Source organism: Salarias fasciatus, chromosome 22 (genome assembly GCF_902148845.1).
Source record: "Salarias fasciatus chromosome 22, fSalaFa1.1, whole genome shotgun sequence".
In the NCBI taxonomy this organism is placed as follows: domain Eukaryota; kingdom Metazoa; phylum Chordata; class Actinopteri; order Blenniiformes; family Blenniidae; genus Salarias; species Salarias fasciatus.
Genome location: NC_043765.1, coordinates 23,814,114 through 23,839,316, shown reverse-complemented (window position 1 = coordinate 23,839,316; position 25,203 = coordinate 23,814,114). Strand labels below are relative to the sequence as shown.

Genomic DNA, 25,203 nt, shown 5'->3' with positions numbered 1-25,203 from the left:
CTTTGCATTAAAAATGTGTAGTTTGTTTTTCCCTAACACACTGTGAAGTTAAACCCCAATCATTTTGTGAATTTTGGTGAATACAGCACAAATGCAGCTGTGTAAGAGATCAGATTTTAATGCAGAAAACACAATGATTTTAGGGTGTTATAATAGCCATGTGCTGATGATATGGCGTGTTCATGTTTTATAGATTTGTACTTTATTACAACATTGTGTGTATGAGACAGTTGCACAGTAATGAATACTAGGATATTTTCTGTTTTCACAAGATTACCCTAATGTTGGATAAAGTAATAAATCATTTTCATCAGTTGTATTTGTGTGTTTTAATGTGTTTATGCTGACATTAAGTGTATTTCTGTTCTCTTCACTCTTAGATGCCCAGGGGCAAAGGTTACAGACGGTCTGAAGCTGCGAAGCTGAGGCTCACTGGGCGCCGCCAGGATCCGGAAGTGCGATTTGGCAGTACCACCTTTAAAGCACGTAAGTCATTACTTGTTAAGTTCATATTGTAAAGTGTCAGTTGCTTTGGTGTGAACTACTTTGCACTTAATTCACAATTGCTACTTTTAAAAGATAAAGCGAGTCTTATTTTAGCATTGTGTATGTTTCCTATACAGTCCGTGGTACAGGGTACCGCCATCCGGTTCTGAGCTGGCCAACTTCACCGTTCACAGACAAGAGCCATAAGTTGGTTGTACCAGCTCACTCCCCAGACAAAAAGGTAAATATCGTTGAAATATTTACTCAGTCATTATCTTTGTGATGAGTAATTGTAGATTGTTGTTCTAAAAAATGATTTCTCTGTTGTTCCAGTTCATTCTGGTTGTTGGGGACTCTCATCTACGTGCACTGGTAGATGGGTTCGTCCAGATGCCAGAGGGATGCTTGTCCTTTGGCTTCATGTCAACGCCGGGGGCCTCAGCAGCGCAGCTGAGGACTGAGGTTGAACACGCTGTTCTCCCTCAGATCCCAGAGGCAGTCTGTCTGTTGGCTCCTGGCAATGACTTGACTGCCAGCCAGACCATTGAGGAAGCTGCAAAGGAGTTCAGGAGGCTCCTGTACTCCATTTGCAAGCGCTGGCCAAATGTAAGTGTATTTTCCTGAGTTCAAAATGTGTTTTATGTCTGATAGTGACAGTGTTAATGCATCGGCTGCATGATCTGTAAAATGATAATGTACATTTGTCAGGTGTGTGTCCTGGATTTCCCCCGGCGCCTGACCATGACCATGGACCACCAGAAACTTCTGAGCCAGGAGTACCATCGTGTTGCAGCACGGATGGGTATGTATTGGCAAATATGTGTACTTTAATTGTATCAAGGAAAATGTGTAATTAAGCAGAGTAAAAAATGTTTGTAGAATTCATTGTGATTGTACACACTTCACAAAAAGTTGCAAGTTGAATCTAAACTAAATGTATAATTTTATTTATTCTCCAAGGAATCCGCTACTTGGACACTGATTCCCATTTCCCCACGTGCCACCGAGAACTGTGGTGCAGTGATGGTGTAAGTAAAATTTATTTAGTAGAAGTTTTGACATATTGACCTTTTTGTTGATATATTAAGTTAATAGCAGATCCATGTTTTCAATCAGAAAGTTGTCAACCAATCTTATCATTGTGTTCCTCAGGTTCACCTCAGTGACAGTGACGGAATGCCCATTCTGTCACAGCTGCTCTGGACGGCTGCCTACCTGCAGCTGAATGAGACAGTGCCAGAGCCAGAGGTCCCAGCAAGGTCGTCACTCCCTGTTCCTCAGCACCTCCCCCAGGTGGTTGAGACACCCTCAGAGTGGACAGTCGTTAGACCACGCAGGAAGGTAATGTGGCGTTTACTGTAATTGTGTGGTTGACAGTATTTTGAGTAATTCAAATGACTCACATAATTAATCCTTTATTTGTAATTACAGACGACGCGACCAGCTGACCTTGATGGGCCCAGTGCTGTTAAAAAGAGAGTGGTTGAGCAGGAGGTTTGTCATATTTACTACATACAGTGATTTATTGATAAAACTTTAACTGTACTTGTTTGGTAACATGTAGTCTAATCATCTCTTCTTGTCAGGGGAACGTGGTGCTGAAGGAATGTTCTGTCGTGCTAAATCCTGTGAGGTTCAGCAGAGAACTCCTGGATGTGTTGGGAGATGGAAATGTTCCTGCTCCTGTTTCCAAACCATTTCCGGCACAGCAGAAGGTAAATTGCATGTTTTGAATTTGAAACATCTGATGTTTTCTGCTTGATGATTTTACACATTTTATGATATAAATCACGAGCAATGTTATTTCATATAGTTTAAACTGAGTAATTCTCCAAAAATGTTTTCAGTATGTTTTTTTGTCTTTCTCTTATTTTAGAAAACTGTGAGACAACGTCGGCCAAGAACTGTTGCCTCCCAGAAGAGGGTGATCGAGTCAGAGGTACATCTTTGCATATCCAATATTACCTTCTTTTTTTTTTTTTTTTTTTTTTTTTTTTTGAGAAGTAGAGTAATACTTATCAGTGACTTCTTTTAATATTTCATCTGTTACTGTTGGCATATATGAGTTCTGAAAGGGGTCTACAGGTTTCATGGTGTTTTTTTTCATATATTTATTTTTCTTAGGAGGAAGGACCTGTGCTGGTGGCCAAGACTTCTCCCATCCCATCGCCTGTTCGTGTTGCTACAGTGATGGAGAAGGCCAGCAAACCTCCTTCTGATCAGTCACTGGAAAACACCAGGAAGGTAATGTGGTGTTTACTGTAATTGTGTGGTTGACAGTATTTTGAGTAATTCAAATGACTCACATAATTAATCCTTTCTTTGTAATTACAGACAACCCGACCAGCTGACCTTGATGGGCCTGGTTCTGACAATAAGAGAGTGGTTGACCACGAGGTTCATCATCTTTACTACATGCAGTAATTTATTAATAAAACTTTAACTGTTCTTGTTTAGTGACATGTTGTCTTATCAACCTGAGTTATTCTCCAAAAACGGTTTTGATATGTTGTTTTTATCTTTTTCTTGTTTTAGAAGACTGTGAGGGAATGTTGCCCAAGAGCTGTTGCCTCCCAGAAGAGGGTGATCAATCCAAAGGTATGCCTTTACATATTTGATGTTGCCTTTTTTTAATTTAGTGAGAAGTAGAGTAATACTAATCAGTGACCTCTTCTAATATTTCATCAGTTATTGTTGCCATACATGAGTTCTGAAAGGAGTCTACAGGTTTCATTTTTTTTTTTTTCTTCATGTATTTATTTCTGTTAGGAAGAGGGAACTGTGCTGGTGGCCAAGTCTTCTCCCATCCCATTGCCGATCTGTTTTGGTACAGTGACTGAGCTGGATTTACAGACGATCCGACCAGCTGACCTTGATGGGCCTGGTTCTGACAATAAGAGAGTGGTTGACCACGAGGTTCGTCATCTTTACTACATGCAGTGATTTATTAATAAAACTTTAACTGTACTTGTTTAGTGACATTTTGTCTTATCAGCCTGAGTAATTCTCCAAAAATGGTTTCAATATGTTGTTTTTGTCTTTTTCTTGTTTTAGAAGACTGTGAGGGAACGTTGCCCAAGAGCTGTTGCCTCCCAGAAGAGGGTGATCAATCCAAAGGTACGTCTTTACATATTTAATATTACCTTTTTATGTATTTATTTATTTATTTATTTATTTTTGTTTGAGAAAAAAGTAGTCGAGTAATGCTAATCAGTGACTTCTTTTAATATTTCATCAGTTACTGTTGGCATATATGAGTTCTGAAAGGTGTTTCATGGTGTGTGTTTTTTTTTTTTTTTTTTACATATATTTATTTTTCTTAGGAGGAAGGACCTGTGCTGGTGGCCAAGACTTCTCCCATCCCATCGCCTGTTCGTGTTGCTACAGTGATGGAGAAGGCCAGCAAACCTCCTTCTGATCAGTCACTGGAAAACACCAGGAAGGTAATGTGGTGTTTACTGTAATTGTGTGGTTGACAGTATTTTGAGTAATTCAAATGACTCACATAATTAATCCTTTCTTTGTAATTACAGACGACCAGACCAGCTGACCTTGATGGGCCCAGTGCTGCTAAAAAGAGGGTCGTTGAGCAGGAGGTTTGTCATCTTTACTACATGCAGTGATTTATTGATAAAACTTTAACTGGACTTGTTTGGTAACATGTTGTCTAATCATCGTCTCTTCTTGTCAGGGGAACGTGGTGCTGAAGGAATGTTCTATCATGCTAAATCCTGTGAGGTTCAGCAGAGAACTCCTGGATGTGTTGGACAATGGCGATGTTCCTGCTCCTGTTTCCAAACCAGTTCCAGCACACCAGAAGGTAAATTGCATGTTTTGAATTTGAAACATCTGATGTTTTCTGCTTGATGATTTTACACATTTTATGATATCAATCACGAGCAATGTTGTTTCATATAGTTTAAACTAGTAATTCTCCAAAAATGATTTCAATATGTTTTTTGTCTTTCTCTTATTTTAGAAGACTGTGAGGGAACGTCGCCCAAGAGCTGTTGCCTCCCAGAAGAGCCTGATTGAGCCAGAGGTACGCATTTGGAAGAATGAATTAGCATCATGATTTCACTCCAAAAAAAAATTAGTTTAAAGACAGGTGAACAGATTTCTTTGTTCCACTTGACTGATTGTGTGTGTAATATGTGATTGGGACACACCACAGGCCAGTGTTGGTCAGAACCATTCATAATTAATGCAATAAGCCGTACTGATGCAATTCCTGTCACTTTTGATTCGGGGGGGGGGGGGGGGGGGGGGGTGCTATATTGTTTAATTGTATTATTGGACTCGAAAATGTGTAAACGCCAAAAAAGTTGGCCTGAGGATTAGAAATGGATGTCGGGTTCATATAAAACAGGCGGATCTCAAAAATAAAATGACTCAAAAACGAAATGAAATAAAATTATTCCCGAAACTGAGTGTTGCGTTTCTTTTTTCCTTGCGTGTATTATCTTTAATTGAACACTGCCTTTAAATTTTTAAATTACCTACAGCATGTTAAGTGACTTGGCATAATTGTACTTTTAGGAGCGAACCATGGACCAGCAGGTCGAGGTTGTGCGGCAGGCAGAGGATGTGCAGCAGGTTTGTCTTGCTTTAGATTGAATGACATTTAAACTGTTTCTACTCAGTGGAAGCATATGTATAAATATAGCTAACCTATGTGTTGTCACACAAGCTACTTATTTTCTCCTACTGTTTGAACTTTGTAACAAACTCTTGGGTTTATATTATAATCAACATTTGACACATTTGTGTACATATTGTGATATAGTTTTTCAGCTCTTGTATAGCTACTTTAATTAATGCCTAAATGTTTGTGTGTTTTATTCATCAGGGCTGTGATGCAGACAGAACACCAGTGGACCACGTGGATGACAATGATACTCCCACTTCGTCTGATGCCGCCCATGATGTCCAGGATCACGTGAAATGTGACCATGTCAGGTCTTTTATTCGTGGGTCATTTAATCAGGGCAATCCACGTTTTGGTGAAAACAAAGGGAAGCAATGTGCCACAAATAGTATCACTGCAGTTATGACTAATGTGTTAAAGAGTGCTTGGACTTGGACAACGACTGACCTGGACAATGTTTTGGTGAATGGTAATGACTTGTACACTTACGTGAAGGACAAGCACAAGGTTAGTGTTTTAGAAGGTAAAGGTTACATTTTGGTGAAAGAGCTGCCTACAGAGTATGAGTTACTTGACAAAAAGTTTTGTTTGGAATACATGGAGTCATTAAGTGGACACATTGATGTAGAAGAGTATCACCCTGCTGTTCAGGATTATGTCATGCCTCTAGATGTTGCTTTCCAGAGGGCCATGCTTAATGCAGATGCTTGTTTGTTGAACATCAAGAAGAATATCTGTGCGGTTCTTAAGCAACGGGATCAGTTTGCCGTGTTTGATCCACACGCACGTGGTGCTGATGGTGGTTTGCAACATGATGGCACTAGCATTGTTGCATGCTATGATACACTGGATGCAGTCTACACACACATCACCAACCTTGTACACTCACTATATGTGAATGCTGCACCTGATAGTGTAAAGCCTTTTGAAGTCACTGGTGTTAAGGTTGTTGTTGTATCATCACAGACAGTGACAGAGGCAGCAGATCATGAGCAGCAGTCTGAAACAGGGACAGATGAGACTGAGCAGCAGTCTGAAGCAGGGATAGGATCAGATGAGACTGAGCAGCAGTCTGAAACACTGACAGAGGCTGATGACATTGATGAATCATCAGTTTGTTTAGTGTCTGAGACAAATGCCAGCAATGTAACATTTAAGTGTTTGACATTAGCCGACAAAAGGAGAATCTGCACCAAACTTGACATTGTGCCCAGTTTGAGTTGTGAGGATGTTGTTGCTGATTGTTTAGATATTGAACAGCCACAACCATGTACTACCATTGACATTCAGGGAGATGGTAATTGTTTCTTTCGATCTCTGTCATATGTCTTTAGTGGTCTCGAGTCACATCATAGAACTGTTCGCTTAGCTGTTGTGAAGCATGTTGAACAGAATCCTGATGTGTACCGTAATGTTGTTAGAGAACAGTTTACGTCTGTTCAGCAGTATGTTAATGATTCGCGCATGAAATATGTTGGTACTTGGGCTACGGAAGTTGAAATTCAGGCTGCTGCAAATTTGTTTAATGTTGACATTTATACATATAGTGAGCAGAAGTGGTTAAAGTACGGTTCAAGTGGTGCAGCAGCTAGAAACAAAGCGATTTATATCAAACACTGCAATGAATGTCATTATGAACCCATTGAATGTGTGAAAGATATCTCTGGTAAATGTTTTAGTTTAAGAACCTTGGGTGAAACTAACCATGGAAAGTCGAGATCTGATGTCATTTCCACTCCTAAAGCTTGTAATAAGAAGCAGAAGAGAGAAGAGAGGAAGAAATATGCTGATAACAGTGAATTTAGGCAATGTAAAATAATGAAAGTACAACAGAGATATTCAACTGACAGTACATATAGACAAAAACTACAGCAGGCTAGTGTTAATAAGTATGCTACAAATGAAGAACACAAAGTTAAGATTATAAAAGCTATTAAAGATCAATATTCTACCAATGAGCAGTTTAGAGCAAAGGTAATACAGAGGGGTGTACAGAAATACGCTTCAGATGAGCAGTTTAGAGCAAAAGTAATACAGAGGGGTGTACAGAAATACGCTTCAGATGAGCAGTTTAGAGCAAAAGTAATAAAGACAAGTGTACAAAAATACGCTTCAGATGAGCAGTTTAGAGCAAAAGTAATACAGAGGGGTGTACAAAAATATGCTTCAGATGATCATGTCAGAGCTAAATTTAAACATGGGAGCATTTCAAAATATGCCAGTTCTCCTGGGCATCGTGCTCAAGTTAAACAATATGGCGTTAAAAAGTATAAATCAAACGCAGTGTATGCCCAGTCTATAAAGAAGCGCAACCAGGAAAAAAGACTTAATGACATTCTGAAAAAACATGATATTGATTTTGTTATTGAACAATTTAGAGAAATGGTTAAACAGGGGCCAAAATATGTTTGCTGTGTCTGTCATAAATTATTGTTCCAACGTCAGGTACTTGAATGTAATAAAGAACGTTATGAAAAGAAGGGAGCTGCAGTAGCTGCAGTAGCAGATAAATGCATAACTTTAACATATCTTCATCAATGTGGTGATAAATGTACTGCAGACTGCACTGTAAAGTTGACACATGTTGGCAAACTGTGGATTTGTCATGGCTGCAACAGCAAAATAATTTGTGGAAAAGTACCTGATCAAAGTGTAATTAATAATCTGCAATTAGATCCTATTCCACAAGAACTCAATACACTAAACCCTTTAGAACAGCATTTAATAGCACCGCATATTCCCTTCATGAAGCTAGTAGCTCTACCCAAGGGAGGACAAAATGGCGTCCACGGTCCTGTGACCTGTGTTCCATCAAACACCAATGCTGTTAATGTGCTTCCTAGGTTAGAAAATCAGGATTTAATGATTCGAGTTAAATTAAAAAGGAAACTCTCCTACAAAGGACATTATGAATATCAATATGTCAACACAAGTAAAGTTCATAGTGCACTGGAAAACTTAAAACAGAATAACAAATGGTATAAAGATGTGGAAATTAATACTGATTGGACAAATCCGCTTGAAAAAGACACAAATGATGATGATAAAATGGACGACGCTGAAGATTTCGACACACAGGACGAGCACATTAATGACCAGCAGCAGCATGGCATGTACTTGGACACATGTATGCAGCCAGTAGATGTTGCACAGGAAGTACTGGATCACCATTTTGACAGTGTTCTATCAGTAGCCCCAGCAGAAGGTAACACTCCTGTACGTTTGCTTACAGATGTCAGCAATGAGGCTAAATGTTTTCCTGCTCTCTTCCCAAAGGGAACTGGTACTTTTCATGACACCAGACCGCACAAGTTGACACTGAGTCGCTATCTAAATGCTAGAATTCTTAATGCTGATGGTCGATTTGGCAGTAATGTAGAGTACATCTTTTATGCACAGTACTTATCAGAAATTAATCAAGTTGTGTCAAATGTTTCTATAGCATTAAGAAAAGGGCATCATGGAGGAGAGAGCAGTCAGATTACATCCTCAATGCTTGCTAGTACAGACTTTGTAAATAATGTGCTACGTTGTGACATGGGCTACAAATTTCTGAAACCTATACGTGGAACACCTGTCTTTTGGCAGCGAGTCCAGAAAGACTTGTTTGCTATGGTCAAGCAGCTCGGTATTCCTACCTGGTTCTGTTCCTTTTCATCAGCAGATTTACGTTGGACAGAATTGATGCAAACTTTTATGGAAGTGCAAAATGTTCAAGGCAATGTAGATGAGATGGACTGGTCCCAAAAATGTAATTTGCTCAACAATAATCCTGTCACAGCAGCAAGAATGTTTGACCATAGGTTTCGTTCTTTTCTACACGACGTGATCATGTCTCCTGCTCAGCCAATCGGTAAGATTATTGACTACTTTTATCGTGTTGAGTTTCAGCAGCGTGGATCTCCACACACACATTGCTTGTTTTGGGTGGAGAATGCACCGAAGATTGGCAGGAACACAGATCAGGAGGTCATAGACTTTATTGATAAATATGTAACATGTGACCTCCCACCTGAAAGTGATGATCTGCATGAGGTTGTGTCCAGTGTTCAAATGCACAGCAAGAAACACTCTAAAAGTTGTAAAAAGAAGGGCACACCATGCAGGTTTAATTTTCCGCGACCTCCAAGCAACAAAACATTTTTGTGTAAGGCAAAAACAGAGCAGCAGCAACAACAGCAGCAGCAAGAGCAACAGGATAACTCTAACGGAGCACAGCAGCAAACTGATGTTAAAACAACTGACCCAGCGACAGTAGCAAAAGAGATCATCAGGAAAGTTAAAGTCGCTCTTTCAAATGAAGAAGCAACCTTTGACAGTGTTGATGCTCTCTTTAGCTCCATGGGTATCGATCAGTCAGTGTTTGAAAAGGCTATGCAGTTAACTACCAAAAAAACTAGCGTCGTTCTTAAACGAAATGTCGATGACGTTTGGGTAAATCAATACAACAAAGATCTCTTGCGTTGTTGGAATGCAAATTTAGACATTCAGTTTGTATGTGATGCATATGCCTGTGTAGTATATATCATCTCCTATATATCAAAAGCAGAAAGGGAAATGGGTTTGCTACTTAAACATGCACAGAATGAGGTGAAAACAAAGGAAAATGTTGATGCAAAACAGGCCCTTAACAAGTTAGGAAGTGTTTTTTTGCATAATAGAGAAGTATCTGCCCAAGAAAGTGTATATCGTCTCACCAACATGCGATTAAAGGAGTGCTCCAGAAATGTCGTATTTGTTCCAACCGGAGACAATATAGTCAGGATGAGTCTTCCTCTCAATGTAATTCAGAAGAGAGCAGAACAAGAAGACCTTAACTCGGACAAAATCTGGATGACCAGCATTACTGATCGTTACAAAAGCAGACCTAAAACAGATGAGTTTAAAGACATGTGTCTCGCTAGTTTTGCTTCAGAATACAGAGTTGTGCCCAAAAGTGAAAAATGTCAAAAGAATGTGATTAAACTGGGTAATGACTGTGGTTTGGTAAAAAAGAGGACGAGGACAAATGCGGCTGTTGTGAGATATGCTCGCTTCTCTCAAACAGAATATCCTGAAAAGCACTATCAAAGCTTGCTTCAGCTGTTCTTGCCTCATTATACAGACCAACAGGTGAAACCCAAACAGTTTGTATCCTTTCAAGAGTTTTACAACACTGGTTCTGTCACCACCAGCAGGAATGAACTTAAATCTGTAAAAGAAGTGGTTGATTTGAACAGGTCCAAGTTTGAAAAAGAAGCTAAAGCACTGGAACTCTGTGAAGAAGCCTTAGAATGTGATGGCTTCCCAGAAGACGCTTGGGCTGATCTATGTCCTGAAGCAGAACTAGAACGATTAGAAAGTGTGGAGGAAATGACTGCTAACAAAGACTTGTTTCCTACGGAAAGAGACGTTATTCCAGATTTACAACCAGAAACAACACCTGTGTCCATAGAGTTCCCAAAACAGAAAATGAGTCATTCTGAAGCGCAAACTATCATGAGATCTCTGAATGAGCTACAGTCACAGGTGTTTTACACAATACAGAAGTGGTGCTTGGATACAGTAAACGGTCACAATCCTGCACCTTTTCATGTCTTCCTTTCGGGCGGGGCGGGCACAGGCAAATCCCACTTGATTAAAGCTTTGTACTACGAGGCCACAAGACTGTTAGCCAGACTGTCACATAATCCAGATGCCGTTCATGTTTTGCTTACTGCTCCTACAGGTGTAGCTGCTTATAACATTAATGCTACTACAATACACAACACCTTTGCTATCCCTACTAATGTGTCATTGCCGTATCAGCCACTAAAAGAGGAAAAAGTCAATACTTTAAGAGCTGCTTTGAGAGATCTCAAAATATTGATCATTGACGAAATTTCCATGGTTGATCACAAATTACTGGCATACATACATGGCAGAGTGAGGCAAATTAAACAATCTGGCGACTTTGCTCCCTTTGGTAATGTGTCTGTAATAGCTGTTGGAGATTTTTACCAGCTTCCGCCGGTAAAAGGAAAACCTCTTTACACAGACCAAGCAGGGATCGACCTATGGGGCAGTACGTTTAAACATGTAGAGCTGACAGAAATAGTGCGACAGAAAAATCAAGACTTTGCTGTGACACTAAATCGCATCAGAAAACATAAAAAAGGAGACAAACTCAACGCCCAAGATGAAAAACTGTTAAAACAATGTCAGACTGGCGTGGGTGATGACACAGAGGACCTTCACATTTTTGCAACAAACAGTGACGTAGATGCCCACAACTTTAAGATGTTACACAAGGTATGTTCAGATGTTGTCCAGATTAAAGCACAGGACTTTGAGAAAAATCCTCAAACAGGACGATTTGCCCAAAAGACAACTTCACATGCTTTCAACAAACACACACATTTAAGTGCATTGTTGAGTATCGCTCCAAACGCTCGTGTTATGCTCATTAAAAACATAGACACTTGTGATGGTCTTGTTAATGGAGTCCTTGGCACTGTTTCTCTTATCAAATGTGATGAGAAAACCAAAGTCCCAAAACTTATCTACGTGAAATTTGATGACGACAGGATTGGCAGTAAATTAAGAGCTAAATTTCCTTGTACAGTGCCTGGTCTTCAAAACGCCACACCGGTTGGGCTTGACGAAGACAAAGTCCCCTACAGAGGTGGAATTAGACGACAGTTTCCCTTGCGTCTAGCATGGGCTTGCACAATCCATAAAGTGCAAGGCTTAACGTTAGAGAAAGCAGTGGTGTCCTTTAAAAAGATTTTCTCTGCTGGCCAAGCTTACGTCGCTTTAAGCCGCGTTACATCTATAGAGAATCTTATTATTCAGGATTTTAAAGCCACTGCTATTTATGCAAAAACAGACATAGATGATTGTTTGCAGAAAATGGGAAACTACATTGAGACTCCATTAACAAGACCAGATGCCTCTCTGAAAGTCTGCTTACTTAATATCCAAGGCTTACAAGCACACATAGCAGACCTGAAACACGACCGCAGGATGTTAGATGCTGACTTGCTGTGTCTCACAGAAACATGGCTGCAACACAACACAGCACAGGGTAACATTGACATGGCAGGATGGACATTTCACTGTAAAGCGAGGTCCCAATCCTACAGTAACCAGGGAGCTTTTTCTGCTTTACAGAAGCAACAGCATGGCGGTGTTGGCTTTTATCATAAAAACCACATCATTTCCAACATTATCAATCTGCCATGCAGTGAGTTGGAAGCAATAATTTTTAACATTCAGCCTATGAACCATAATTACATAGTGCTGTACAGACCACCATCATACCAAATTAGCCTGTTTAAACAAAACCTCAGTGCTGTAGTCAGTCACTTTAATGCATTATCAGGAGGTAAAATAATAATGGGCGACTTTAATGATAATGCTGTTGTGTCAAAGTCTATGGAGAACTTCATGACACAACATGGCTACAGTCAAATCGTTACTTGTCCGACAACAGAGAACGGTACACTGATTGATCATGTTTACATTAAAGATATCGACGCTGCAACTGTCGAAATCCAACTGATGTCAACATACTACAGTTACCATGAATGCCTTTGTATTCATTTTAAGTAGGGCAAACAACATTCAGCTCTGAAGGTGGAAAGTCTGTAGTACCGCATGGGGTGGGGCTCTTTTATTGAGCTTATGAAATTTTTCATGTGTTAGCAACCCTCATCATGCACTTGAGATATCATTTCTGGGTTCAACTTCATGCAGATGCTTGTATGAATCAGTTTTATAGTGCAGGGGAACATTATAACCGGTATGTTATTTATATGTTATTATAAGTGACGACAGACGTGTCCCTAACTGTTTTACACTTCAGGACCTGTGTGAAAATGTGTGGGGTTTTTTGAGTTATATGTTTACAGGAGTGCAACAAGCAGTTGGAGCAGAATGATTGACCAACCAAGAGGCCACAGACCGACCCGATCCAGAAAAAGGCCAGAGAGTCCCAGACTGTCAATAAACCTAAAGACATGCAGAAGCAGACACGATTGATTCCCTGCTTTCAGAGGTGTGTAAAACAATGTGACTAATCACTTGTATAAAACAGATCCAATTAATGCTGATCAGCAACTGAAAACTGCTTTCTCACTCCAAAATACAGGTCCAGCGAAGAGAAACACATCATAGGGAGCTGGCAGAAAAGGAAGCTGAACTGAAAGATGACGCCCCAAGAGGAACAGCAAGCATATGGCCCACACAAGAACAAAAGGAAGAAAGACAACAGAAACAGGACAAACAGTGACTACAGACACTGAGCAGCCTCCTCTGCTCAAGGACAATGACTACAAATTGAACATTTAATAAAAAGGCACACATGTGATTTCTTGCTCTGTCCTATCTCCTTCTCTTTCTGTCCCCTCACCCCAACCGGAATAGCAGAAAGCCGCCACCTCTGAGCCTGGTTCTGCAAAGGTTTCTTCCTGTTAAAAGGGAGTTTTTCCTTTCCACAGTCGCTTATGCTTGCTCATGTGGATCTGTTGGGTCTGCTGCAATTGGCACTTTATAAATAAAGCTAAATTGAACTAAATACAATGTGTTTTTTTCTTTTTTCTTATCACTTGACAATTGTCCTATTACATTGAATTTTTTTCCCTTGTTTGGGTGTGTAATTACATGTATTTTTGCACAACTTTTAAAAACTGCTCATTTTCTAACATTTCAAGGTCTTGTGAATGTAAAATCCAAAAACAGATGTCTTATGTGTCCTATCTGTTCAGTTGTAGACTTGTTTTTATGTACATATTGCTTATGCTAGTTGAAAGAGGTCATGTGTCTCAAATCTCATGTTCTTTGATCTCAGGATACTTGATTTTATACATACATGGTTTTTACTATAGATCTTCTGCAATAGTTTTACAGAAATGTTACAAAATTAAGTTCTCTACATCTGACATGACTGAAGTTTCCATGTGTGAAGCCTTATCAAGATGAGACTCCAAGCCTGACATTATTGGATATCCATAGTTCTAATCCTTGTGTGCTTTTTGTATATTGAATATAATAGTTATAGGAAAAAAAATTATAAATATTGAGGAAAAGTGGAAACATTTAAGGTTTGGTTATCACCAGTGCATTTTTTGGAGTGCCAACATTCTTTTAATAACTTTTAGTGAAACCCATCTGGAAATAATAGGCGCAAAATTTCATACAGACAGCACTTTAACTATAGGATGACTTTATTGAAAAATACAAGCGTTTTGATTCAAATTCTTCCAAAACAATATGTCGCACATTTAAATGAGTCACTCAGTATGCTTTGGGAATTAGTTTTAATTCATGAGTTCTGTAAATAGACATAGTGATGCAGTTTGCAGCAGAGATAGTGCTCACAAATGGAAATCTCCATCTTGTGGTGAAACTTTGTTACTACACTCACCATGAATCATGCCTGTGTATTCCAGATGGAGTACAACAATTGCTTACAACTTGAACAAATGAAATCCAAAAATATTAAACTAAAAGACACAAAAATTTAAGATTACAATTAACAACGGTGTCTGTCTTATCACTGCTATTCCCTGTTGAAGAGTGATGAAGTGCACAAAATGCATTTATTCACAGCAGTTTCTCCAGTTATTGTTCCCTTTTTGTCTTAGAGTGACAAAAATGTATGCCTTGGAATACAACATGAACTCTAAATAATTTTACTCTTTTCATAGTAGTTTATGTATGGTTAAAAAGTCACAGTTATCAACATTGAACTCAAGTAACTTCTGTCTGAAGTCAATGAGGGGCTGTGTGTTAACTTTGGTCAAAATTCACCAAAGGGGGGCGCAGTAAACAGAGACATCAAGTGACAAGAAAAGTTGATCAGAGTTGCACAAGGTATGGTGAGTGTGATGTGGGCCTTGCTGGTGGGGGTTTGGCATCGGATCGTGTCCTGACGCCTGCGCTGAGCCCGGGGTCCATCGTGGCAAACTTCCGGTTAGGCATCAGGTCGTGCACCGAGCCCATAGTGCCTCATGACGAACTTCAGCTGGCTCCGCTGAATCCGGGGTCCGAGTTGCGCCGGAGGCTTGGCCCCCTATCAGCACTGCTTGCAGTTCTAGTTATTATTATTGTTATTATTATTATTATTATTATTATTATTATTATTATTATTTTTATTTTTATTATTATTATTATTACCTCAGATTACCAGATTATTTATTGGAATTCTTCCTTCCATTAATGCAATAGTTTTTTTTTTTTTTTCATTGTCATAGCGTTACCGTCTTGAAAATGAATCATGTGTCCCTTTGTGCTTTTTTCAGAATGAATAAGGGCCCTACTGAAGGCTTTGAAGCAGACGTTGGAAATAAAACCACTCATCGTGTCATGTATCCACATAGTGCCGTCAAACTGGACAACTCTTCCAGAATGGTGTTTTTCGCCTACAAAATAAACGATTTAATGTGGCTCCAAAAACAGTTTGATCCAAAGTGAGTAAACACGGGTCCTGTCTGTGCTTTTATTGAAGTGGTTCAGTCTCTAATCACACTGCAAGAAAAAGGAAATCTGCTTGAAAGAAGCAGGCTCATCATCTCACTTGCGGCACAGTTGATTTAGTCCTCACATAGTGTGGAAGGAAGAGGAAACATTCAGCACCATCAGCTTGAATACAAGCTCCAGATGCAGATTGTGTATATCTTTACATCTGGAATTCAAACAAACTACTTAATGCTTGTTAATCAATTCCCTGTATTTTTTCCTCTATTGTGTCACATGGGAAACAGAGCTAAGAGCCCCGACCGGATAGCCAACAAAGATCTGGTGGGTATTTTTCTGTGTTGATATAAACATAAACGTATGGTGCGTTCACACCGGACGCGTTGCAAGCGTCACGGGCGTCGCTTTTACATTCAAAGTCTATGGTGGACGAGCTTCAACGGACCTAACGCGTGTCAGGTGCTTTTTGAGCATCGCTTTTTGAGCTTTTCGAGCATTGGCGACGCGCGGCTCGCACATTGCAGGCGTCAACGCCTGAAGTTGGGAAAATTGAACTTTGGAAGCGTCAACGCCGAGCGTCATCCAATCACAGACAAGCACTCTGAGCGCTGTAGAGATGCGCGGATGGCTCATTTTTCCATCCACAACCGCTTCTTAAAATCTCCATCCGCCCGCTATCCCCCATATGAACGATTTTTTTTAATCAATTTTCAAAACCGAACCCGCCCGGCATCCGCAGAATAGTGTTTAGGTGTATTGAAGTTGCTATTTTTTTTAATTTGAGTGCTTCAACCGCAACCCGCCCGAATGTAATTAAAATCTTAATTTTTCGACATGTCATCCGCCCGATCCGCGGTTATCCGCGGGTGCAACCGCAATCCACGCATCTCTAGAGTGCTAATATAGGCCAGAAGGTCATCAAACTGGGCCCGGGAGAGGCGGAAGTACCACTGAAAGCTGGCCTCATCCTCATGCAGCTCCTGGAGCAAATGGTGAAATTTGCCAAATTGCGAACGCCACTGCAGGATGGGATGAACCCAAAAACATCACACAGGCGCCTGACGACGCTGTTTTCTGGCTTTCTTTATCAAATAAAGCCAGGCCAGTGTCTCGATGGGATCCGCTATTGTCAACATGAAGACAGGACACAGAAGCTCCTCCCACTCCCGCCAATGAGCTGCCGCGCGTTGCAAGTGTCGTGTGTAATTTGAACACGCGTCGAATTTCACACTTTACACGCGTCAACTTTGAGGCGTCAGTGACGCCCGTGACGCTTGCAACGCGTCCGGTGTGAACGCACCATTACAATATTGCATGAGTTGATTAGTGATGTTTGAAATTACCAGTTGTGTTTGAAACCAGGTCATGATCCTCAACCCGGCCTTCATGAGGTACGTCCATGAAGCCTGGCTGCAGAAGAAAGGCCATTATCTGTCCACCGGCTTCATCACCATAGCGCAACTGGTCTTAAGTTGTACAGTGAGAGGGGATCAAGGAGTGTTCAGTCAACAACTCCTTGGTTTATTGTTGAAACTGGCACTTTAAAAGTGTAATCTGTGTGGACGATACTAATTTGAATCAGGACAAATGCTAATAAAACATTTGTTTTTCCAGGTTAGCATTTTTGGATTTGGAGCTGACAAACACGGATCCTGGAACCATTACTTTGAAATATTACAAAACAAGCGATTCAAAACGGGGAATCATGCCGGGAATCACGAACACACCGTCATCGAGGAGTTACACAGCACAGAGAAAATTCAGTTCTTTGTTCCTCAGTAGTTAACTTTCCAACTGCTTTGTGTCAAACAGTGTATATTGCTTTTTTATTTTCAGTGCTCATCTTATTTCATTTTCAGTTTATTGAATGCAAATATCTGATGAATGAGTTCTGATGTTTAAATGAGTTTGATATTTAAATCAGTTTTTGTGTGACAGCATTTGTTTCTTTGTTCTCACTTGTAAATATGACTTCAAAGAACTTTTTTCTTTTTTTTGTCAAAAATGTAATTCCATTTTGTGATAGATTTTTCTGGTTAAGTTTCCATTTTACGTTTTCTTCTAATGGTCTAATACATGATTATGCATCACAGAGTTTCGATTTTATATTCACTTTTATAGAATAATTCCAGATGCTCCAAAAACAGCAGAAACCTCAGAGGGTTAATTTTCTGTTTCCTTTCACTCTTTGTCAAATTCCATTGAAGTATCTTCAGATCCAATGTGAAAACGGACTTTTTCCCTTGACTTCTCTTTTAAAAAAATCATTGAAACATGAATATTTTAAGATTAGTTCGACATGAACTGTAATGTTCTGAGGGTATTTTTTTCATGTATTCGTTTGTGAGACAGTCATAAGGTGTGAAAATAAATGAAATTAAATTTAATATTAATTGTCTTGCTGTTCTTACTTTTTCTAATTTTTCAATTGCCTCAAAAATGTAAACAAAAACTGATATCACATCATGACATGCCTTTTTTTTTCTCTAAATAAATCCTTTCATAAACTTCCGATGGTGTCAAAGCTATTAAAAATGAAATGTTTCCACGATTTCCACATGTTTCATTTCTTCAAATCAGTCCTCTGAATATCCTGAGGTCCTGCAAAGGTGGTGCACATTCTTATGGAATGTCCCTGTATGGCACATTGGCATGCACACGCACGCACACGCACGCACACGCACGCACACGCAAGCACACACGTTTGTATTTATATCGTGAGGACACTCATTGACATAATGCATTTCCTAGCCCCTTACCCTAACCATAACCATCAAAAATAAATGCTTAACCCTAACCTACGCCCTAAACCTAAACTAAACGCAATTGTAACCTTAAATCAAAAACCAAGCCTTAACTCTCAAAAAGGTCAAAAAAGGCCTTTTGAAAAGCGAGGACCGGCAAAAATGTCCTCATTTGCAAAAACGTCCTCACTCTGTTGGTGACAAATGAATTCTGGTCCTTACTTTTGGGTATGTACAAGAACACATACACACACACACACACACACACACACACACACACACACCTGGCTTCTTTGGTCTTACTTGGATCCCTGATCGTCATTAAAGACTGGACATCAAAATATTATCTTTTGCCAGCACCTTCCAGTCACGGTTCACCCGTAAATCAACCGGGGTCTGGAGTCACGTGACGTGAACAAATTTACGCAGATTTTATTTTTTGCATTTTTTTCACATATTCCAGTCATTTACGTGTGGGTCCACCCCCCCCCCCCCCCCCCCCCCCCCCCCCCCCCCCCCCCCGACTTCCCGCCTTTAGAGGGCGCTCATTTGCTCATTTGTCACCCATAATATGGCCTAATGAGCGCTGAGCACAAATAAATGTTTTTTTTTCTTCATTCCCGTGGCGTCCCCTAGAGAATGCCACCCTGGGCAATTGCCCATGTCGCCCATATCGAAAACCTCCTCTGAGGATTACTATTGCAATAACACATCATCAGTAGGGTAAAACTATTGAGTCACACTGCAGTCAGACCCCTACACTCAGGTTCTCTATTAGTGGGTGAGCAGTCCAACACTGAGTTCTGCTGCACAATAATGGGAGGAGGTGTGAAAATGGGACTTAATATGTGTCTCTTTACTCACTATGGAACACATTTCAGCCGAGAATGTCGTCACGTAGATTGCCAATGTGTGTTTAGATCATGCAGAAAATGGACGGAATTTTCCTCTTTTAAATTCGAACCGATAGGATCATGATCAATATTCCTGTTCGGCAGTGTGGGTGCACATATCTGTAAAGTTGCCTTTAGTGTGGACAGGGCCATAACAGTAAAATTGGTTAATATCTGACCGTCTGAATAAAAGAAACAATAATATATTTATCGTTTAATCGGGAGGTTGGAGTGGTCAGATGAATCCCACTGAAATGTACTGGTTTAAAAATGTTAAGACTTGGGAAAAGTGTGAAAAATGTGCTCCTGGACACTATTCAACACTTTAATTTATGGTATCGGCTTTATTCTGGATACAGATTTGCAAATTAAATACATTTCTTCATCCCTGCATTTGGTTAGTAGGGTCATAGAAATGCTCAGCAAATATTTGACAGAATGAAAATTGACAAACAAACTAATGCAACCGATGTTCAACAATGACTCAGTCTATGAGCAGCTGTCTGACATGATGGACGCTGTAAATTATCTGCTTTATGTGGGATGGAATCTGGACTCTTTATCAAACTTCTGCGGGAGTCGTAAAGCTTGAGAACAGCGCTAACAGACGCGGACGCTGTCACTGTGTTATGTAGTCAGCTCTACTGATTGCTGCTGATCTCGAGTGGATATTTTATACTTTCTTTTTCTTTTTCAGCCCTTCTTTCAAGGGACCCATTTGCAGCATTACAAAAAGCTTTATTTGCGCCAGGTGGAACTTCAACTCATTACTTTCCTCCTTCCTCTTGCGTCACCCGGGCGCCTTTTCTTCGATCTCTGGTAGGTACAAGCAGGAAAAATGCTTCACTTTACAATCCCTTCAAAAAAAAAATCACACTTATCTTCGTTGGAGTTCTAAATCGAGCTGCGCTTAATTTCTTTGAAGTTAAAGTCTGAAAATTCACTGCATGTCGTAGGAGAGGAGATTCCTTAAACAACAAATTTAAACATTGAAGCTCTTTTTCAGAATGCTAATTTCATCATCTGGAAAGATCAGGATCCTCTTAACTTTAGGTTTTGTTCTCAAGGATTTTTGTCATATTTCTTATACAGTTACCATTTAACACCATTGTGTAGCTGATTTAAATGTAGATTTAAATAGTTTTCTTTCATTTGATTCATTTGAGTGAAGAAAGCCCTGAAGGCAGAAATGTCTCCATCAGCTCAGCAGGAACAACCAACATTGGTTCATAACTACTGTTTGATAAAACTGGCGTAATTCCTCAGGTTCAAGAATTATTTTTTTAAAGCTTTGAAAGGGTTACATTTGGGTTCGACTTGCTTAAAAAACGATCGGTCGTGTGCATAATAACGTGATAAGAGAATCACTCCATTGCATAATATCACTGAGCACATTTATCTAGAAATCATAAAGAATCTGATTGGTGGGGAGGATCAAGCACTGCATTCATAAAACAAGAATGATTTACCACTGTGAATTATAAAAGTCTGAGACAGCGGGGAAACTGGCCATGGGATTGCATCTACTTTCAAATTGCTGAACTCAGTAGAATTTGTTGAAGTTCTGCATTGATGTGAAACACTTTCAAAGTAAATATCTTCCTGTTGTGCCCACAGACCCGAGCGTCTCCACACTGAGGCAGCAATGATCATGAGCAGAGTGAGAAAATGTAAAATTGCATTTTTTCTCCTGTTGTACATGATGGCGGTTGCTCTGTACGTCCACCATTCCCAGTACAACACCGTGTCGTTCTCCAAGCCCGAGAAGTCCCGAGTCTGCTCCTGCCCCCAGTGTCTAACAGACGGGGACCCCTGGTTCTGGGAGCTGATCAACTCAGCTCCACAACCCTTCTTATCGGAGGATTATGAGACTTCAGAGGATGACTTTAAATGGTGGAAGGTAAGTGCTGAAAAGACTCAGTACTGCTCGATGAACTGCTGAATGACTTGTTTTGCCTTTAAATTGCTTTTAGCAGATTTTAAATAAATGTTCTCATGTTGGGCTTTCCATGTGATTGAGCTGGAAACTGACTTTCTTTCTTTCTAGGGTGTGCAGTGGGAAAAACGCAACTTCACTCTGTACAACGCGACTCTCAGCAAACTGTTTCAAGTGATCCCACGTGTTCCGGGCGTGGTGGGATCGAGCCCGGACCGCTGCAGGACCTGTGCCGTGGTGGGGAACTCTGGGAATCTGAATGGATCAAGTTATGGATCTCTGATAGACGGACATGATATCGTTATAAGGTAAACCTCTTTCTGAAGCATCCTGCGCCCCGCACTGTCTCCATTATCCAAGGATGTACTTTTACCATTGAAACATTAAACATGTGTCCCTCTCTGTTTTTTTTTTTTTTTTGTTTTTTTTAGAATGAATCGAGGACTGACCAAAGGCTACGAAGAAGACGTTGGGAAGAAAACCACTCATCATGTCATGTATCCGCAGAGCGCCATGAGACTGGACAACTCCTCCAGACTGGTGTTCGTCCCATTCAACATCTACGACTTGCAGTGGCTCGAAAATAAGTTTAATCCAAAGTACGTTGAACATGTCTCCACCGAGCTTAACAGCAACGGCGACGGTGGTCGTCTCTTACCATGCCATGACCATCTTGTCTTTTGTCTATCTATCACGTTGACTCGTGCACATCGTACACTGAGATCCAACTTGTCTGAACACAGAAAACAAAGTTTTTTAAGATTCACGTCGTACACTGAAGCTAGCGGTGAAGGAACCTCAACAGGAGCTCAAGAACTTACAGTTGATAAAACTAAAGAAACAATGATTTTTTTTTATTTTTTTATTTTTTTTTTTGCCTTTGTTTAGCCTTTTTCTAACCACTCATGGTTAATTGCAACTTGTTGTTATTGGTCAGAAAAAGAAACAAAGAAAATTGCGATTCGCCATGTGGGTCTTCAGAAAACAGCAGTTTAACTTTCTATTCCAAACTTTTCCACATATGGTTATATTGCAATTCAAATTTACTTTGTGAAGCTCTGCTTTGAACGATTTGGACTTCAGCTCAGATTGAGGGGATATACTTTAAAGAAAATAGAAGAAAGAAAGGAATTCTTACCACCTGCTGCTTCAGAAAGCCTGATGCCTAATGCTTGATAATCAATTTATTCTCTTCTCTCTTTCACTTGGAAAACAGAGCTAAGAGCAGCAACAGGATCGCCAACAAGGACTTGGTGAGTGATTTTACCGATATGACCGATATGAAATAATCCTTAATTGCATTGAGTCTAAGGGCTTTTTCCCGGTTGAAAACAGGTGATGATCCTCAACCCGGCCTTCATGAGGTACGTCCATGAGGCCTGGCTGGACAAGAAGGGCCGCTATCCGTCCACCGGCTTCATCGCCGTCGCTCTCAGCATGCAGATGTGTGATGAGGTGCGTTCCGGATCTGACGTCTTTCACAGTGAAAAGCAAATAGTGAGGATCAATCTGCCATTTTGGTGATCTCAGACAAAAGAGTGGGGCAATATGTTAAAGAATGTACAAGTTGCAAACACTGCACATAAGTAATTTTGTTGTGTTTGCCTTGGAGTTATTGATCCGTTACAACACAAACCAATAAAATATACTTTATTGTCCCACTCAGGAAAGCTTGTCTTGGATTTAGCAACTGTGCCACAAATGCCCTGACAACCACAATGGCAACAAAGACGTCTCCACAACAATGACATAACAGTGTTGCACATATCCCACAACATTACATACATACACCCTTTAATAAAAGAAAATAGGAAAAGCATGATAAAAACTATTGCCCAATCTTCAGCCTCAAGTAGCATGATGGAGGTTGGAAGGAATTAGTTCTTAAAATGGTTGAGTTTGTGGTTGTAATAATACAGATGTCTTTATGTTTGTTTCTCCAGATCAATGTTTTTGGATTCGGAGCTGACAGAGATGGAAACTGGAACCATTACTTTGAACAAATCAAGAACAAGAAGCTGAGGACAGGACCGCACGCTGGGAATCACGAGTACACCATCATCGAGGAGTTACACAACAAGGAGAAAATTCAATTCTTTGTACCTCAGTAGTTAATCTTCCAATTCCTGCATGCGGAACAGTATAGCTTGGTTATTTATTCACGGTGGACTCCAGTTTCATTTGAACAGAGCTTCTTTTTTCTTTTTAATTTCTGCAGGTATCAGATTGAATGGATTTGGACATATAAATAAGTGGATGAAGTGCAAAAATCCTGTTAAATTACTGAAAGTTCTGTATATGTGAAGATTAGTTCCACATTAATGACAGTGTTCCAAGACTCTCGTGCAATATATATATATTTTTTACCACATAGTTGATAAGTATCTGCTGACTGACGCATGAAGTGAGCTGTGTGACGATAAGATGGCCTGTTTGTCTGTGTGTGTGTGTGTGTGTGTGTGTGTGTGTGTGTGTGTGTGTGTGTGTTTGTGTGTGTGTGTGTGTGTGTTCTTGTATTTCTATCCTTGTCGGGGCCAAATGTCCCCACAAGGATAGCAAAACGTGGAACGACGTGCCTTGTGGGGACCTTTTTCCGGTCCTAAGTAGGAGAAACAGTGTTTTCTTGACCATGTTGTTGTTACTGAAAAAAGTAAAAGTGCAAAAACATCTCTGTAGGGTTAGGCTTTGTTGTGGTGTGGGTCAGGGTTAGGGTAAGGGTCAGGGTTAGGGGCTAGACATGAATGGGAGTCAATGGACGGTCCCCACAAGGATAGAAATACAAGACTGTGTGTGGGTGTGTGTGTGTGTGTGTGTGTGTGTGCACTTTAAAAACCAACCGCCACAGCGACTATGAACTGTAACTAAATAGTCGCAAAAGCAAAAATGAATCAGCAATCTTTTGGTTCTGATCGGTTGCTCCCAGCTGAAGATAAAATTGAACATATAAGAATAGAAGCATAAGGTCTGAGCAATAAAATACTAAAAACACAGTACATACAATAGAGTGACAACACCGTGAAACAATAGACAGCAGTCAGAACAAGTGTCTTTCAACTATGTCTCGTCAGTCGCTGAGCCTTGTGTAACCTGTACCGACCTTAATAAGGCTATTCATGCTGTTATCATCTGAAGATTAGATTAAAGCAATATGTTTTATATTGGACTTCAATCAGCCACCTGCAAGTCATATAAAATGCTCCAGCGTGTCTTTTAACCGGCCTTTCCATTCCTGGCCTCCAGTCCATAATTTTTTCAAACTTCTCATGTTATTTTTTGAAGCTCTTAGCCGGCTTGAGCCACCTTATTTATTGGAGCTTCGAAACTTGCGGGATCCAAAAATAGTTAAATGTATATTTTAGTGTTGTTTTGCTGCTGTTTATATTTATTGATTGATTGTACATTTTAAGTGATTGTGTCGCTTTTAAGTTATGCTCTTGTTTCTTACGGTAAAGTATGTTGGTCAGCCTGTGGGCTGCATAAATAAAGTAACTGATTAATTTACTGATTGATGAGTCATCATTATGAAAGCAGACGGACACCACCCGTCGGGTCCTCGGCTATTGAAGCACCTCTGCATCCTGCTGCCTTGTATTGCCATTTGTTCTTTGTTTTGCCGCCAGACACACATCTAGTCAGGGTCTGGAACAAATGCTGCAGGTCCTCTTCTGCTCCTGGCTTCCCCAGCGATCGAAGGAGACGAACAATCACTTTCATGCTCTTTCTGTTTCAAGTTCTTTCAGTTTTTTTATGCAGGAAGTCCAGAAAACACGCAACAAACATATTTTCATTGTGCTGTCTCACAGGGGGGGCTGAGTGGTTTTCATCTTGTGTTCTACATCACACCATTGGAGCTAATGATTCTGACTGAGTGATTTTCATACCGTTTCACAACATACAAACTGGTTTCCACATGAACACAGGTCTTCTCTGTGACTGATCCTCGTCTGTTTTTCTTCAGCTCAGCATGAGACACCAGCTTGACCCCGGTAATGTCTTCCTAACAGTACCAGTCAAGTGGAACGAGTGCCAGGATGAGAGAGAAGCTTGTAAACCAGTTGT

The 25,203-nt window shown here is 40.2% G+C and overlaps 2 protein-coding genes across 8 annotated transcripts; both read left to right on the top strand.

Annotated features, from left to right (window-relative positions):
• Positions 1–349: 349 nt before the first annotated feature.
• On the top strand, positions 350–14,065 carry LOC115409845 (uncharacterized). 7 transcript variants are annotated; one of them, XM_030121121.1, is made up of 21 exons: positions 350–486; positions 624–727; positions 820–1,092; positions 1,195–1,288; positions 1,447–1,514; positions 1,639–1,827; positions 1,918–1,980; positions 2,073–2,201; positions 2,363–2,425; positions 2,611–2,730; positions 2,821–2,883; positions 3,022–3,084; positions 3,256–3,402; positions 3,541–3,603; positions 3,810–3,929; positions 4,020–4,082; positions 4,178–4,306; positions 4,466–4,528; positions 5,026–5,082; positions 5,336–13,151; positions 13,245–14,065. In XM_030121121.1, the coding sequence occupies exons 1-20, from the start codon at positions 381–383 to the stop codon at positions 12,704–12,706; spliced, it is 9,348 nt and encodes a 3,115-aa protein (XP_029976981.1). In that variant the 5' UTR covers positions 350–380; the 3' UTR covers positions 12,707–13,151; positions 13,245–14,065. The 7 variants fall into 7 exon arrangements, with proteins under 7 accessions (XP_029976981.1, XP_029976982.1, XP_029976984.1 ...); XM_030121122.1 differs by lacking the exons at positions 3,256–3,402; positions 3,541–3,603 and having other exon boundaries at positions 13,245–14,064; XM_030121124.1 differs by lacking the exons at positions 2,363–2,425; positions 2,611–2,730; positions 2,821–2,883 and having other exon boundaries at positions 13,245–14,064.
• Positions 14,066–20,910: 6,845 nt separating this feature from the next.
• On the top strand, positions 20,911–23,255 carry LOC115409836 (CMP-N-acetylneuraminate-beta-galactosamide-alpha-2,3-sialyltransferase 1-like). Its single transcript, XM_030121113.1, has 6 exons — positions 20,911–21,108; positions 21,256–21,452; positions 21,576–21,719; positions 22,319–22,397; positions 22,480–22,599; positions 23,088–23,255. The coding sequence occupies exons 1-6, from the start codon at positions 20,911–20,913 to the stop codon at positions 23,253–23,255; spliced, it is 906 nt and encodes a 301-aa protein (XP_029976973.1).
• The last annotated feature ends 1,948 nt before the right edge of the window (positions 23,256–25,203 follow it).

Coding starts and splice junctions, on each gene's coding strand:
- LOC115409836 (XM_030121113.1), top strand. CDS start 20,911: ATGGCGGTTGCTCTGTACGTCCACCATTCCCAGTACAACACCGTGTCG. Junction 21,453..21,575: donor GGACATGATATCGTTATAAG/GTAAACCTCTTT, acceptor TGTTTTTTTTAG/AATGAATCGAGGACTGACCA. Junction 22,600..23,087: donor GCATGCAGATGTGTGATGAG/GTGCGTTCCGGA, acceptor TTGTTTCTCCAG/ATCAATGTTTTTGGATTCGG.
- LOC115409845 (XM_030121121.1), top strand. CDS start 381: ATGCCCAGGGGCAAAGGTTACAGACGGTCTGAAGCTGCGAAGCTGAGG. Junction 728..819: donor CTCACTCCCCAGACAAAAAG/GTAAATATCGTT, acceptor CTGTTGTTCCAG/TTCATTCTGGTTGTTGGGGA. Junction 4,307..4,465: donor CAGTTCCAGCACACCAGAAG/GTAAATTGCATG, acceptor CTCTTATTTTAG/AAGACTGTGAGGGAACGTCG.